The sequence below is a fragment of the Diplodia corticola genome (assembly GCF_001883845.1).
Source record: "Diplodia corticola strain CBS 112549 chromosome Unknown scaffold31, whole genome shotgun sequence".
Classification (NCBI taxonomy): domain Eukaryota; kingdom Fungi; phylum Ascomycota; class Dothideomycetes; order Botryosphaeriales; family Botryosphaeriaceae; genus Diplodia; species Diplodia corticola.
The window spans coordinates 225,516-240,404 of NW_017971510.1; the positions used below are offsets into that span (position 1 = coordinate 225,516).

General features: G+C 56.3%; 4 protein-coding genes across 4 annotated transcripts; 3 read left to right on the forward strand and 1 right to left on the reverse strand.

The window, feature by feature from the left end:
- Positions 1-257: 257 nt before the first annotated feature.
- BKCO1_3100062 (acyl-n-acyltransferase) lies at positions 258-1,135 on the reverse strand (the record flags this gene model as incomplete). Its single annotated transcript, XM_020274339.1, has 4 exons — positions 258-392; positions 449-796; positions 850-915; positions 971-1,135. 4 exons carry the CDS (start codon positions 1,133-1,135, stop codon positions 258-260), a joined length of 714 nt encoding a protein of 237 aa, XP_020129574.1.
- Positions 1,136-3,104: 1,969 nt separating this feature from the next.
- On the forward strand, positions 3,105-4,556 carry BKCO1_3100063 (uncharacterized protein; the record flags this gene model as incomplete). Its single annotated transcript, XM_020274340.1, has 1 exon — positions 3,105-4,556. One exon carries the CDS (start codon positions 3,105-3,107, stop codon positions 4,554-4,556), a length of 1,452 nt encoding a protein of 483 aa, XP_020129573.1.
- Positions 4,557-5,104: 548 nt separating this feature from the next.
- On the forward strand, positions 5,105-6,506 carry BKCO1_3100064 (transcription initiation factor tfiid complex 60 kda subunit; the record flags this gene model as incomplete). Its single annotated transcript, XM_020274341.1, has 2 exons — positions 5,105-5,474; positions 5,530-6,506. The coding sequence occupies 2 exons, from the start codon at positions 5,105-5,107 to the stop codon at positions 6,504-6,506; spliced, it is 1,347 nt and encodes a 448-aa protein (XP_020129576.1).
- Positions 6,507-7,196: 690 nt separating this feature from the next.
- On the forward strand, positions 7,197-8,375 carry BKCO1_3100065 (uncharacterized protein; the record flags this gene model as incomplete). The annotated part of the gene is made up of 1 exon (XM_020274342.1): positions 7,197-8,375. The coding sequence occupies one exon, from the start codon at positions 7,197-7,199 to the stop codon at positions 8,373-8,375; it is 1,179 nt and encodes a 392-aa protein (XP_020129575.1).
- Positions 8,376-14,889: the final 6,514 nt, after the last annotated feature.

Genomic DNA, 14,889 nt, shown 5'->3' on the forward strand with positions numbered 1-14,889 from the left:
GTATTACGGTGAAAGCATGTAGTCAAATGTAGCATGGGTATCGGCTGTTGTGAGGCAAAGTTTCCTTTTTTGCTACCAGAATGATGATCTATCATACAATGGCCTAGGTGTCAGACATGACGGAAAAAACAACTAGCAATTCTCTTTTTGGTTTGCGAAGACAGCACGCAGCCAATCGGATGGCCGCCGAGGTACTTGAATTGATGTCGACCAAAGCTGCTCACTCATAAACCCTCACCATCACATCCAACGCCGCCTCAGCCGATGTCCCTCCTCATGAAGACTGTCTTGATATCCCAAATGTTGCCCTCGGCATCTGGCTCCCGATAGAAGTTCTGCACCACTTTGATTTCACGGTATCCTCTCCGCCTATACCATTCGTGGTTGCTCATCTGCCCACCTGGAGTCATCAAACTGTCACAGCACTACAGACCCTGGGAATTCTCACCTTGCGCTGCGGCAACCCCTGCGCTGTAAAGAACCCGGCGTTGAGAACTTGGTCATCGACGTGCACCGTATCGAGAGCCAGTGTTTTGGCACAAAGCGGCTCTTCAACCGCCATGGCTTCGATCATGTCCATGGCCGCCCGCCCAACGCCTCCGCTCTGAAGTACGTTGGATATGTAGAAGTTTTTGATCCAGTAGACGCCGCTGTCGGGCAGATCCAGGTTCAGGTCAGCTGCGTCAGAGTTTCCTTGGTCAAGAGAGATGTGGCCAATCGGATGGATGTCGGCCATGGAAGGCGTCCTGGGGACGCCCCTGATTGAGGCGCCGGTATCACGTAAGGCATCTTTTTCCTGTCAAGGGTCAGAGGCGGGGTATCCGAGGAGCCAGGTTATTGAGCGTGTACCTTTGGGTATGCGTCTCGATGGCGGCGAAGCTTTTCTTCTAGCTCAGGATCGCCGGGTGAGAAGCACTGGTCAGGTTCTGGTTAGGTGATATGGATTCATGCCTGTATGGTTGAAACTTACGATCCAGTAAAGGCATCTGACACCAGACCTTTGCTCGTCGCGCCATTTTGAGGCGACCCTCAGCTGATGCCATCCGCACTGCACCCTCTGCTCAACAAGTCTTTGTATATGGTCGGGCGACTCGGGGTCCCACGGGATTAGCTGGATTTTGGATCTTGATATCATGATGATGGCCAAGGTTTTTGATCGTCGAGGTCGGGCTGTCCCTGGAATATTGATGTATTAAGTAGCATGCATGCGGAATGATGAGTCATTGTTGATTAATTAGCGAGGCGGGGTTCCTGATCCTGCGCGCCCTTTGAATGGCATCAAAAGTGGGGGCCAATGAGTAGTGGATTTCCATTATCCAAATCCATCATTGGACATACTTCATGCGCCTACTCGAATGGTTTATCGGTAAGCTGAGGCAAATGACCTACCGCATCGCCGACATGTTTAACACAATAACCTCTTGTCCGGAGAATTCGTAATCGGCACCCCAAGGAGCATGTGGCTTCAAGATGCATGCGCCATCTCCGGATAAACAGCTAGGCTGCAACATTCTGTCGCAACAGTAGGAAAATTCATAGGCACTCTCGGTTTTCATACCATGGTCACTTTCAACGCACTTGTCCTCCACATTCCATGATACGAGTATGTAGCCTTGGAAGTTGATGTTCCCACTCTCCGTCGAGAATGCATGCCCATCCAGCTTGTCGACTCGGATACACTGGATGAGGATGTGGTGGAGCAGTGTATCCGTGTAGCCATGTCAGACTGTGGCGTTGCGCGTGCATTTTTCACTGCATGCCTGCATCTTCTGGAAGCCTCCATTTCTGATCATCCAAAAGAGCGCTACAAATAAAGCTCAGTCACAGTAACACTGGAAATAGTTTAGTTGGTCGAGGCGATGCTCGAAATTACCTATACGGGTAACAAGGCGGGCACGGTCCAGCTCGACTCCAAGCCCATGTCTCGCCCTTGGATCCAACACACACCGACTACGGCAAGCAGCAATGCGCGGAACTTCCAGAGCTCCAAGAGAACAGCGACTTACCCTGCGATCCCCAAAGTGGCAAAAAATAACTTGAACGCGAGTTCTCAGGCCAGCCAACAGACTTTAGCTTGGTGACAGAAGGATGGAACAACAAAAAAGCTCCATGGGCAGCGGAGCACGATGCAATCGCGGAACGGTGCAGAGCAGCACGTGTCTGGTTGAGGGATTTGGCGGGCGAGGACGGCCAAGTTGTCGTTGTAACTCACGGTGGACTCCTGCACAGCTTTACCCAAGAATGGTCAGAATTCGATGAAGATGGTAAGTCATCACTTCAGACCCATGGTCTACGTGAAATTGTTTTGCTGACTGGATGCGCACAAGGCACGGGATGGATGAACACCGAGTTCAGGAGCTACACTTTCGTCCCCAATGGCAGCGAACAAGCACCTATCATCGAGACCGAAGACTTCATCAAGCGCCGTCGAGGTACCCGCTTGAACAAGGAGGACCAACTGGAACTGAAGGCGAGAGCCGAGAAAGCGTGGGCCGCCGTAGGATAGCAGCTCCCCAGCAAAATTTGTGCACAAGTCATCATAGCGAGGGATGTTCAAGGCGGCTGTATTGTCAAGTAGCGACCTGGATACATCAAGGATTTTGAACCATATCAAATCCGTAAATCTGTACACACTTCCTGGTGAAATCATGTTTCAACTCTCAGCATCCAACAGGTGGCCTCTGGACTCCTGACATATCATGTCTGGCGTTGCTTGCGAAGCAGAAAAGTGCCAATGGCATACCTGTGCGTAAAGAGGCGGGCACTAAAGATGAAATTCAATGAATATAACGTAAGCATAGCGGCATTCCCGTTAGCCTACTTTCATTCGGGACACACATTGAGTCTTGGCTGCCTCATATGGTTTAGCGGCGGCTGCGGCGCTGCAAGCCTCGTGCAAGACGGCGCTATATCACTAACCCGAACCAAAGTAGGTGAGGACGTGTCGGTGGGCTGTCCACTCACCGCGATGTCTGTAGGCCAAACTGTTAATGACAAAGCACTCCCTTTCGATTCTGTACCACTGTTCACCACCGACGACAGTCTTTAATGCGGGTTGATCCCGTGAGCCACGCCGAACGTCAACGATACATAATTGCTTCAAGATGGTCTTCCACATCACCCTACCGCATCCGCTCCCTCCTATAATCAATAATGTTTGGGAAGCCTCGGATGTCCTTGTCCCTGGACAAATCGAGTTCTCCTCTGGTTTAGACAGCACCGTTACCTCACTCACCCTCTCTCTCGTCCAAACAGTAAAGTTCGAAACACATCAGCCCGAGCCCTCCACCAGCTTCACATGTTTCGGGTTCAGCAAAGCAAAAGAACCCCACGCCGAAGAAAGACGAGAAATCGACCGCTGGTCCCTTCCATACCCCCCAACATCCACACTCTCATCGACTCTCAAAGGAATCCCCTTCACCATAGTCATACCGGGCCATCTTCCCGCCACCACCTCGACGCCAACCGTCGACCTCTCCTACCACATCTCCGCCACCGTCACCACCAGCACCGCCACCTCCACCACCTCAAACACCACCGCCTCAAAACCGCTCCACATCCGCCGCCTCCTCGCCCTCCCAGTCGGCCTCACCACCCTCGACCACCGCCGCCGCTTCCCCGCCTGCGCCGTCAAAACCTCTCTCTCCATCCCCGCCATCTTCCAGCCCCTCGACACCACCCGCACCGCGCGCCTGACCCTCCTCAACACCGCCGAACACTGGCTCCGCGTGCACAAACTCCACTGGCGGGTGGAAGAGCACACCAGGATCCCACATCCACACACCGACCTCGAAGGGTACAACAGCGACGACAGCTCATCCGGGAAGCGGCGGCAACGGCAGCAGCGCGAACGCCGCACAATCAGCCGCGCCGGGCCGCACGTTCGCACCATCGCGTCGGGCGAGCACCACGTGGCGCCCGCGAGCGCCATGGGCGCGCTCTACGGCGCCCACGTGTCGGAGCTGCGGCTCGACGAGATCGAGTTCGACGTCGGCGTCCCGGAGGAGGCGCGGCGGGCGTGCTCGTTGATGGTGCAGCGGCGGCAGCCCGGGCGCGGGAGCGGGCGCGGGCGGGACGGCGACGGCGACGACGACGACGACGACGTGCTGTTGATGGCGGGGGAGGAGGAGGAGGAGGAGCGGCAGCGGCAGCAGCCGCCGGAATATGCGTGGTGTAGCCGGTTTGGGGAGGGGCTTGTTGGGCCGCATGGGGATGGGGATGAGGATGAGGATGAGGGCGAGGAGGATGACTGCGGTGGTGGGATGCGAGCGGTGACGGGGGGTTCGGTTGCAGCGGGGATATCGGTTTCGCATACGTTGGTGCTGGAGATTACGGGGAAGGAGATTCGGTTTGACGGCGTGACTGGCGAGCTGCTCAGCTTGGGGCCGATATTTCCGAAGGTGTATGGTGCGAGGTACGACATCGTGGTGGCGGAGTGGAGCCACTGTAATGATGTTGATAGTGGGGAGGTTGGGGTATGCCCGCTGCTGGACGGAGACTTTAGTGCTACCAGCGTAGTTGCGCCCCCTTCATATGAGTCGGTTATCGGGATTTGACTGAAAAGTTATGCATAGTCCTTCAGATATTACGAAGTAGTGAGCAGTCATATGTCATCTGGAATGGTATATCGACTGAACCACGAGCCATCTTCGCGCGCGAGAGAGAGAAAGAGAGTAGTGACAAGAAAGTGATGGGGACAGCACTGAGTGTATGATAATGCTAAACGAGCCGGAAAGGATCGTGCTTCGGATTTGTGCTTGTAGGTAGTTGGTAGAAATGCGGAGGCGGGCGGTGACTTCTTTATACGGGTGGTCTGTGCGGCGGGAGGCTCGGCGGGCGGGCTTGGCAGCCGCGATCGCGACGCGCGCGCGAACACCTTCGTCACCACTGCCGTTTTCCTCGGCCTCGCACTCGCCGCATCTTATCACCTCTCCACCCATCGCCGTCCACCACCCTTCCTGCAACGCGCACTCAGACTTCCTTCCCGCCAGAGAGACGGACCGCCATGCGCCGTTAGCGCCGCCCACCCCGAAGACCCTCCAGTCCATCATAACACGCCTCCACTACTTGCCCGAACCGCCGATCGCCCTCTTATCCACAAACCATGTCGGTCTGGAACCCCGACAACATCAAAGATGTCGCCGAGTCGGTGGGAATCGCCTCGCTGAGCGACGACGTGGCCGAGGACCTGGCCCGCGACGTCGAGTTCAGGATCGGCCAGGTGCTGGAGGAAGCTCTGAAGTTCATGCGCCATTCCAAGCGGACCACTCTGAGTACACAGGACGTGTCGCAGGCCCTGCGCGTCTTGGATGTCGAGCCGCTCTATGGCTACGAATCAACACGCCCGCTGCGCTTTGGCGAGGCATCCATGGGGCCCGGCCAGCCGCTCTTCTACGTCGAAGACGAGGAAGTCGACTTTGAGAAGCTCATCAACGCCCCGCTACCCAAGGTGCCTCGCGAAATATCCTTCACAGGTGAGCTTGCAGGCGCACGTCGCGTCTCGCGCCGCCCCACGCTGACGCTCTGCAGCACATTGGCTCGCACTCGAAGGCGTCCAGCCTGCCATTGCCCAAAATCCGACGTCGGCCGATTCGCGCCATCAGGACCTCCTCCCCAAGGGACCGGGCGCAAACCCACACCTCGCCGCGGTCAATGGATACGACAATGTGGCAGTCAAGCCCTTGGTCAAGCATGTCATTTCCAAAGAGCTGCAGCTGTACTTTGACCGCATCGTCAGCGCCCTTGGCGATGCCGATAACGAAGAGTGGCGGGCGCAGGCATTGGGCAGCCTCCGGACAGATCCCGGCCTCCACCAGCTGGTGCCGTACTTTGTGCAGTACATAGCCGAGAAGGTGACGCATAACATGAAGGACCTGTTCATCCTCACGCAGATGATGCATATGACGTCGGCGCTGCTCACCAATCCCAGCCTCTACATGGACGCCTATATCACAGGACTGGTCGCCCCGGTGCTGACGTGTCTGATGGGCAAGCGGTTAGGCACGGGCTCCGAGGGCAACCCTCTGGCCCACTTCGACCTGCGCGACCTGGCCGGCACCATCATCATCGAGATCGCGAAGCGGTACGGCAACTCGTCGCAGACGCTCAAGAAGCGGCTGGCAGGCACGCTATGCAAAAACTTCCTGGACGATAAGAAGCCGTGTGGGACGCACTACGGGGCGATTCTGGGGCTACAGGGCATCATGGGCCCAGACGGGGCCAAGTTCCTCGTTCTGCCGAACCTCAAGCTCTTCGACGCGGTGCTAAAGGAGCGGCTGGCGGATGAGGCGACCAAGGCAGAGGCGGAGATGGTGGTGGCGGTGATCCTGCGCGGGCTGCAGTCGATGGAGCGCGGGGCAGCGCCATTGACCAATGGGGTTGCATCGGACGAGGCAACAAAAGAAAAGCTGGTGGACAAGGTCGGAACGGTGGTTGGGACTAAGGTGCTGGAGCTGGGGCGGCCGCGGCTGATCGCTCAGATCCTCGAGACAGACGTGTCGCTGTAACGAGCGAGGACTACTGGGCTGGGGCGTTCAGGAGGGGGGCAATGGGCAAAAGGAGGCTGGAAGCTGGGCGACTATCTTACTGCGGCAACGGCGTTTGGCGAGAGCTCAGGGTTTTCCGTTTGGAACACATGTAGATAACCGGCCGGCGCGAGTGGGCAGCTACGCCGGAGCCAGCTAGACAGCATCAAGAGCTGCATAATGCAATGCGGGGGCACGCAACGGCGGCGGGCTGTGGGCGGTGGGCTGTGGGCTGTGGGCTGTTAGCGCGACGTCTGGGTCAACGGCAGCAGCATGGGCGCATGGGCGCGTCGGCGGCGCACAACGTCTGCGCCGTGTCGCGTTTGGCCCGTCAACAACACCAGGCGGGCGCGGGCAGGGCCAGTGGACCCGGCGGCGCGAGCTCTGGGCTGCATGGCGCGCAGCGGATCACGCAGTCGCGGGCGGTTAGTGGCCGGTCGCGACGCCTCCCCGCGTCCTGCTCCTCGACAACGCATCGGCGCAGCTGCCCGCCCAACCAGCAACGAGCCGCACGCGATGACAACGCATGCGCTGCAGGTCACTGGACTGGCGGCGCCGTGAGACGACCGCGCAATCTTGGCCCGCGCTGACTCGCCAGCCCGCGCCCGTGCCCATGCCCCAGCCCAGCTCCGCAACGCGACCTCGCCGCCGCCCGCCGCCGCCCAAGCCGACATGAGTGACCAGTCTACTTGTCGTCGAAACACCGATGCCCGCCGACAGGCCCTTCATCTGCCCGCCGGCCTCTGGGGCCCGTCGCCGTCCTCGTCCACCACCGCCGTCTCGCAAGGCCCCTCTCCGTCCACCGCCGCCAACGACGCCTCGTCGACCGCCGCCCAGCGCTTCCCCGGCCTCCGCCAGCTCTACAGCGGTGCCGCATCCTGGCGCGCTTCGCTTCGCGGCAGGCCCAAGTCCACCACTACCGAGACTTCCGTCTCGTCGCGCCCCGTCATCGTCAGGACCTACTCCGGCGGCTCCTCGTCTCGCCCCCGCCGCCCCTCGTCGCACATGCCTCAGCGTCCTGTGACGCTGCCGCCTGCAGCCGACTTCTCTTTCGATGGCATCCTGCATGCCGTCGAGCCCGAGATCTCGGGTGCAATTGATGCCATTGCCGCCATCTGCGCCCGCAGCAAACTCAGCCTGGCCGACGAGTATGCTGCCCACCGTCCCCCGCACGAGGTCCTCGACCCAGCAATACCGCTCGAGCTTCAGCAGCGCCAACGCTGGTGGAGCGTTGTGAGGGACACCGCCCTGTCGGCTGTGCCTGAGGCCAGCAGCAGCAGCGAGCGTCTGGTCGGCAGCAGGACTGCCTCGCGCGCCTCCGTCTCGTCCGCTGCTGGCCACAGCTCCCGCGGCAAGAAGAACTCCGCCTACGGAAGCCTGAAAAGCATCGTGTCTGGGGATAGCAACGCTCGCAAGGGACTGTCTGCCCTGTTCGGCTCCAACGACGGCCGTGCCGATGCCGATGACTACCATGACCCTCCGTCGCCCAGTGGCTTCAATCATACCGCCCATTGGATGGTGTCGGACTCTACCCGCCCGTCCATTACCTTGTCCTCTGGTCCCGCCGCCCGAGCTGCATCCCCGCGTGTATCTCTGGCCACTTCCGAGGAACCCATGGGGACGGGGGCATCTTCAAGTCTCAATGGCGGTGCCACAACACATCATCATCCACCTCGTCCGCGCCCTGTGGCCCTTTCGACGTGGCTTCCATCTCATCCTACTGATCGTGGTCCTCAACCTGCTCTGCATGATCCAAGTGCCGGTACCGCAGCGGAAAAAAGCCTGAAGGACCTCCTTCGAACAACATCATCATCTGGTGAGGGACGCAAACCAATTGGTGCTACAGAATAACGTCCACTTCTTGCCCATGGGGGGTCGTGGGTATATGTCGAGCGCTTAGGTCCAAGGCCTTCCATGCCGGTTGGCACGTGACCAAGGAACCGACCAGCGTTCAGATACCCCATGCCCCCGTAGCCATCGTTCCGGTGTGGACTTACCTAACCTTGACGCCCTCCCCCGCCAACTGATAGGCTAACCTCCCTTGGTATCTTCTCCATTCTCATCCTGGCTGTGTACAATTGACCTCCACCGGCGGCTCCATTCTGCTTTGAACGATCCCCCTGTGCCACCACATTGACTGGTTTTTTACTTGATCCGATTCCATTACCGGACCCTAAAACATGCTATGAGCTACGGCCTCCGATTTTTAGCGCCAACGCGGACGATGAACCCAAAAAAGACTGCTTTTCCAAGGCGCTTTGCTTCATGGCTCCAGTCACTTTACAGCTTGGACGGCGGTTCCCGCCAGTTTACGACAGCGACTTTTTCTCTTTTGACCACCTGCTTATGAGTTTCCTTGGCACAATCTTGTGTCTTCTTTCTTTTCGACGAGTCGGTAATACGAATCAACTCGGCTGAGTAGATGGTGGTGGTCCATTCTTGATTGACCCATTCCTTTTGTTCAATGGGTCGGAGGGACTTTTGCAGCGTTTTTTGCGGATGACATACGACTTATGATTGATATGACGAAATGAACCATGCCCGATAGATTTTGTATGTGCGCCGGTGAGCAACACTCGAGACCACCTTTATAAATTTATCGTTACCACTCAATCGTTGTGGGGGTGAAGACACCATGGAAGCGGATCAAACAAGAAATCACGCCGCCATGGTCCGTCGTTACAAGAGCGCAAGCGTGGCGGACTACTTACAGCCTCGGACCACACTTCAAAGCCCGCAAGTATCGAAGATCATTACACGCACCGTAGCAGGGCGCAGCTGGGTTGCTACATGATAGGCCGAGAAGTGTTCCTACCTCAAGCTATTGGATATATAATTCAGAGCTGAGCACAGACGCAGCAAGGCAAACTTGGAGAACCCCTTCCGCAGAATGAATTCTGGAGGTCATAACCCTCGCAGCTGCGTTTCTATTTATGGAGCATAGTAAGTGACAGGTCATTAGGTGCTGTCCGTAGTCTGCAATTATTGCATTCGAGGTGAAACGACCCACCAGGTCGCGAACGCCCTCGTTCCTCATGCCACCTATCCTACATCATTTATTGCAGCAGAATTTGACCCATAACCTATTGAGAATGGAGCGCATCAACACATACAAAGCGAGCTCACCATCTGTCGAATGTTTCTCTCGTATATCTTGTTAGTATAAGTATTTCCAACTTCGCAGATGGTATCCGGCAAAGCGGAGTTCAGCTGGCTTCTGGGTTGACCGGGAATTGAGCCGCGTTTTTTGAACTATGATCATACTCACGAACCGAGACGGCGTTTCCTCATTTCTTATCTCTTATTCTTTTTGGCTCTCTTTACGAGCGTGATCGGAATCCGCCTTCCAAAGATCTTCTGCTTTACTCTACATCACACCAACTCTACCGACGCCGCCCAAGATGCTGACCACCATCAGCGTCAATTCATACTACGCAAGACGGGAGACGACAATTTTCTACAATGCATTCAATTAGGTAGATTGGAATACGTCCTGCCTGTCCAACCCAGCGGTATGCCGACTAAAAGAGGACAACATCATGTTTGACTGTGGTCACCGGGATAGCCACCATCGCCTGGGCATGAACACCTCACCTGAAGACCGAGTCCAATTTTGCAGAGCCACAAGTTGCGCTCCGTTAAATACTAAATCCTATAAGAGATCAGTGTAGGAAACATCGTCTGGATCCAGCTTTTACTTACTACTCCTACAGGCGCATATACCGCGATACGTACAAGGAAGTTCCGGCGAACGTGAGGTGCGTGCATGTATTCCGAGCTACCCAGAAAAGTAGTCGACTCAGAACGGCTTGAAGTTGGAGGTAAGGGTTATATCATATAAGTTGAGGTTTCAGTTGGTCCGAGTTTGAGCTTTGTTTGATGTTGCGCCAGGTCCGAATATCACTACGTTTTCGACAGAACGACAGTTGCTGGTTCTACATTTAAGCCACTGCCGGGATTGGCAAGCCCCAGCGCTGATACTGCCATTCTATTCCTATACGCAAAAAAGATCGATTGCGTATCGAACGTCAGTGGTCCATAGTATCCACCACACCAGGAGACGGTTAACATAGCGTTGATGGTTGACAGGAAAGAAACAAGTGGCTATCTGAAACGTATCGTTGCAGATGAGGCAGCATATCATTTTTATTGCAAAATACAAAAACAGATATGCAACCCGAGCCTTCCCGGAACATCCCGCCGTACGTCACTGAGCGGCTTTTACGAAGCCGGGAATGTGGACTGAGGGCTTACAGTGTGGAGATCAAAAGAGAAGATCGCGAATTCGATCGCAACCATGTTCAGAGGATCTCCACCCGTGCCCTTTGGTATTGCTACACTCATGAACCAGGTCTTGCTTTCCAGGTCTTTCATGGCGGCATGGACTCAGGGACCACTTCCGGACACCCAGTGCCAGCTTGAAGTCGAGCATTGGCATAACACATCCATGGCTTTCCTACAAAGAACCGCTGTTTCGCCAGCACAGTGCCCCTCGACCGAACAACACAGAGAAACAGAACCTTTGCGGGGGAAAACAAAAGCCAAGCAAGCAGCATACACACAACCGCTCAAAAAGGCCGTCATACGAACTTCGTCACTGATCTTCCTAAACAGAAAGCATACTCCCACTCCCACCTCAAAGCTTTCCATCCTCCAGCACCCATCCACCCTCGTCCCCAACACCATCATCGCCGTCTCCTTCTACACCCTCGAAGCGCGTCCATCTGCCATAATATCCAGCGCACGCCGCTTCTTCTCGTCATCACGATAATACCTACTCCCGTCTCGACAGTGGGTCCTGGGACCACCAACGAGCCGCCGCTCCCAGCCCCACCCGTCCTCGCGAGCGAACGAACGAAGAGCTCTAGCATCGACGTGCTGGGACGGGGCTGCTGGTGCTGCGAAGAACGAGAAGAACGGAGAAAGCGGGGGTTGCAACAGCAGCAGCAGTACGGGGAGAGAGGAGGAGGAGGAGGAGGCGGCGGACGACGAGGACGAGGGCCGTATGAGTAGGGACGGTGGGAATGCCGGCGGAGGCTTCGGAGAGACGCTAGCTGCCACTGTTTGTGTCGGAGTCGGTAAGCTGCCGGCAATTCTGAGGGGTTGGGTTGGGTTGGGTTGGGTGGCTATATTGGGGAAACGGGGAATTGTTAGGTACCTATCTACCTACGACTTACGGCCGGACCGATGGTTTACGATTTCGGTGATTTCGCTGTCTCTTGGCCTGCCCGAACCACCTGTCTTGCTATCCATGACGCCCTCCTCCAAGAAGTGAGTGGTGCAAACTTTGGGTGGATCTCATCTCCCGCTTTCTCTGCGCTCTTTGGGCTGCGAACGTTGGAGAAAGCAATATCGTATTGCTGCAGGTTCTTCGCGTGAATGCGCCTTTCCTCGTGACTATCGGATCAGCACAGACCTTACGAGAATAGCTGTAAGCTGGGAAAGACGGCAATGTCGGTGTTCACCGCCGAGCTGCTTTTCGAGGTCGTCGGAATCTTTTCCGGCTCGCGTACGTTGCGGTTGTGATGGTGCAGGCGACACTGCAGCTGCGGCCCTGTGGCAACGACGAGTCCTCCAAGGAAATCACTCCTCCGCGACGATCATTGCCTTTGTCGATGCAACGTTTCATCAGTTGGGGTGAGCTAGAACTTGAGCCGCCTAACAGCGAAGTCGAGGGTTCCACGGCGTGGAGATGCAAAGGCTTGATTGAGTACCTTCTGCATTCGGGGCACAGCCCATGCATTCATGCCTAACAGCGTATTCCGGCAATGTGTCAGCAGGTGGTCGGAAGAAAAACATCTCCGGACCAGGAAAGCCGAGCCGTGCGATGCTGACCGTAAAGTGGGCAGTCACATGAGAGGAATAGGTCATTGGAGCGACTACCCCGCCGAAACACAAAACTGCAGGGGGCTCGTAGTTCTGACTGTAATGAGCAAGTGTGACCGCGCCTCCGTGTATGTGAGTGTGGATGCTTTGTAATATTGTGTTTGTTCATGAGGCAAGGCGGCCCCACCATCATCCATTTCAACTTGGACAAAGTGGTTACGCTGTGTTTTTGAGACAAAGCTCTGTTGAGCCGAGGTAGTAAAGCCGAGCTGAAGAGGGAGGGGCTGAGTTTCCGAATACCACAATGATCCAAAATCGAGATGATTTCTTTTAGTATATTCAGTGTCTGGTCGTGAACTTCTGTCAGCCCTGTCCAAACAGCCCCTCGGGAGTAAAAAAAACCACACATTTCCATTTCCACTTACCGCCTCCTTTCACCGACGGCAGCCTCATCATAGACTCAATATAGATGCCACGGGAATAACCCATTTCTCCCTAACAACAGGCGCCCTCGCCACCGCTGCCATCACCGCGTGAGCATACACAGCCTCATTCTTTTTTATTATTATTATTCCCGAAGCTGTAAGTGACACAACGTCACTTCACTGTGGCACGCCGTGTGCGGAGAGAGAGAGAGAGAGAGAGAGAGAGAGAGAGATAGAGAAAGTACAAAGCCCAACCCAAACTTTACCCCATGTCGAAGCCGGGCGGGAAGGGGAAGGGGAAGCGGCGAACCCCTGTTCCCTACAGGAGGATCGGTTTCTTACATGGCGAAGTGAGAGCGACGTCGACGCGTATTTCCGCATGACAGGCGCATTCCAGCGCAGCGGGGCAAGGGGACACCAGGATGAACCCCGCGTGCGCCACCACCACCGTCCACCACCACCACCAAGGACCCTGACTGACGAGGTATGTAGATCCCCCTGGTTTATGTTCATTGTTTTTTCCCGCCACTATCTCGATCTTGCGTGGAAGGGATGCAGGTGATGAATGGGACGAGATGGAAAAAAACAAGTTGCAGCGTTGCTTGCTGATCGCTTGCGCAAGGCTGCCATGTCGCATGGTCCATGGTTCCTTCGGAAAAGGAAAACAACGGGTGAGATAAAGTCAAAAGAATGGGTTTTTTTATATTGCCGGCCCCCACAGAACGTACCCGGTACCTTGCTGCCTGCAGCAGGCTGGCTGATTGATGTACAGTACATACATAAGTGGTGGTGGGTCTCGAACGGAGGATTTGATGTTGCATATTGTTGGAGCCTGACAAAATTACTTTCCTTAAGTTTGTGTGTACATGCAATCTAACACGCGCCACCGCAGAAGACGCCATCTCGGGACCGACCACCCGGCCGTTGGTGTTGTGAAAAGTGGCGTGGGAGGCCTTGGTGGAGGATGATGTGCGCGGCTGGGGGAAGCAGATGCTGAGGGGAAACAGGCTGGGTGCTTCGTAAATAGACAGGCAATGGAGCCGAGGCGACCGACATTCTCGACCATTCATTGGGGGCCCGGGAGGCTGATCAAGCAACGTCGCTGGCTGGCGGCCATATGCGTCGAGGTGCATGTCACCCCCTCCCAAGCCACCGTTACACAGAAGCAAGGCCGCCCACCAGTCCCCGAGAAGACCCTGAGCTGGACTAGTCTTCTTTTTTTCTCGCTAGTTTCGCCACGTTTACCCCACAAGTTTGTTTGTCTAGGGACAAGATGGCGAAGTTGGGGCGCAGGCGCCATTTCGCGGCAATGGCTTGTTTCTTCTGCTGCTTAAACAGACCTGCACAGCCCTCGGACTTAGCGGGCAGGGCATCGTATCGCACCTCTCCTCGTGAAAGGCCGTCGATCGGGTGGGCTGCTTTGGCCACGCTTTTCCGAGGACCAAAGCACGAAGCCAGCCATGGTTGAGCTCTGCTGTCTTGCAAGGCCAGCCTGAAAGACTCGGTGCTGCAGGTTCTGACAGGCTCCAAGACTGTGTTTCCTGTGTGTGTGCGCGCGTGTGTGGCAGGCATGCGCTGTTCTTGTGTTGCCACCAGATGCTGCACCCGTCCGACTGCGCGACAGAGGTAATCAGCGTCGTGCAGTACCGAGCTGGCGCCTAGGCGCGGGGAGCAGCCCAAACGAGCCCCCCTTTGGCCACTGAGGAGAGAGTGATTCGAGCCGGGGACTTGCTGACTGCAGCCAAACCCCCTCCCCCCATGCTCTGCGACGGCCCGATCCTTTCGAGTCCAGGGGAAATCCCTGGGAGAGGGAAAATCACTTGCAGTCGATGTGAGCCTCGGCTAGAGACATGATGGTTTATCGTCCGAGGGAATACGTACCGCAGCACTTTCGACGCAATGTGTGCGCGTCACACGTGGTGGCTCGGTTTCGGCCCCTCCATCCTATCGTCCATACTGTAGTGGCCGCGCGGCGGACGGAAGAAAGCTATCAGGTAATGCCATCGGCACCTGGACGCAGAGAGGTCCAGAAGGAGTCGGAAAGTGAGGCTTTGCCGGGCAATCTGCACGTTCTTGGGTGCGGGCAGTGACCGGGGGGCCCAGCAAGCAAGCGG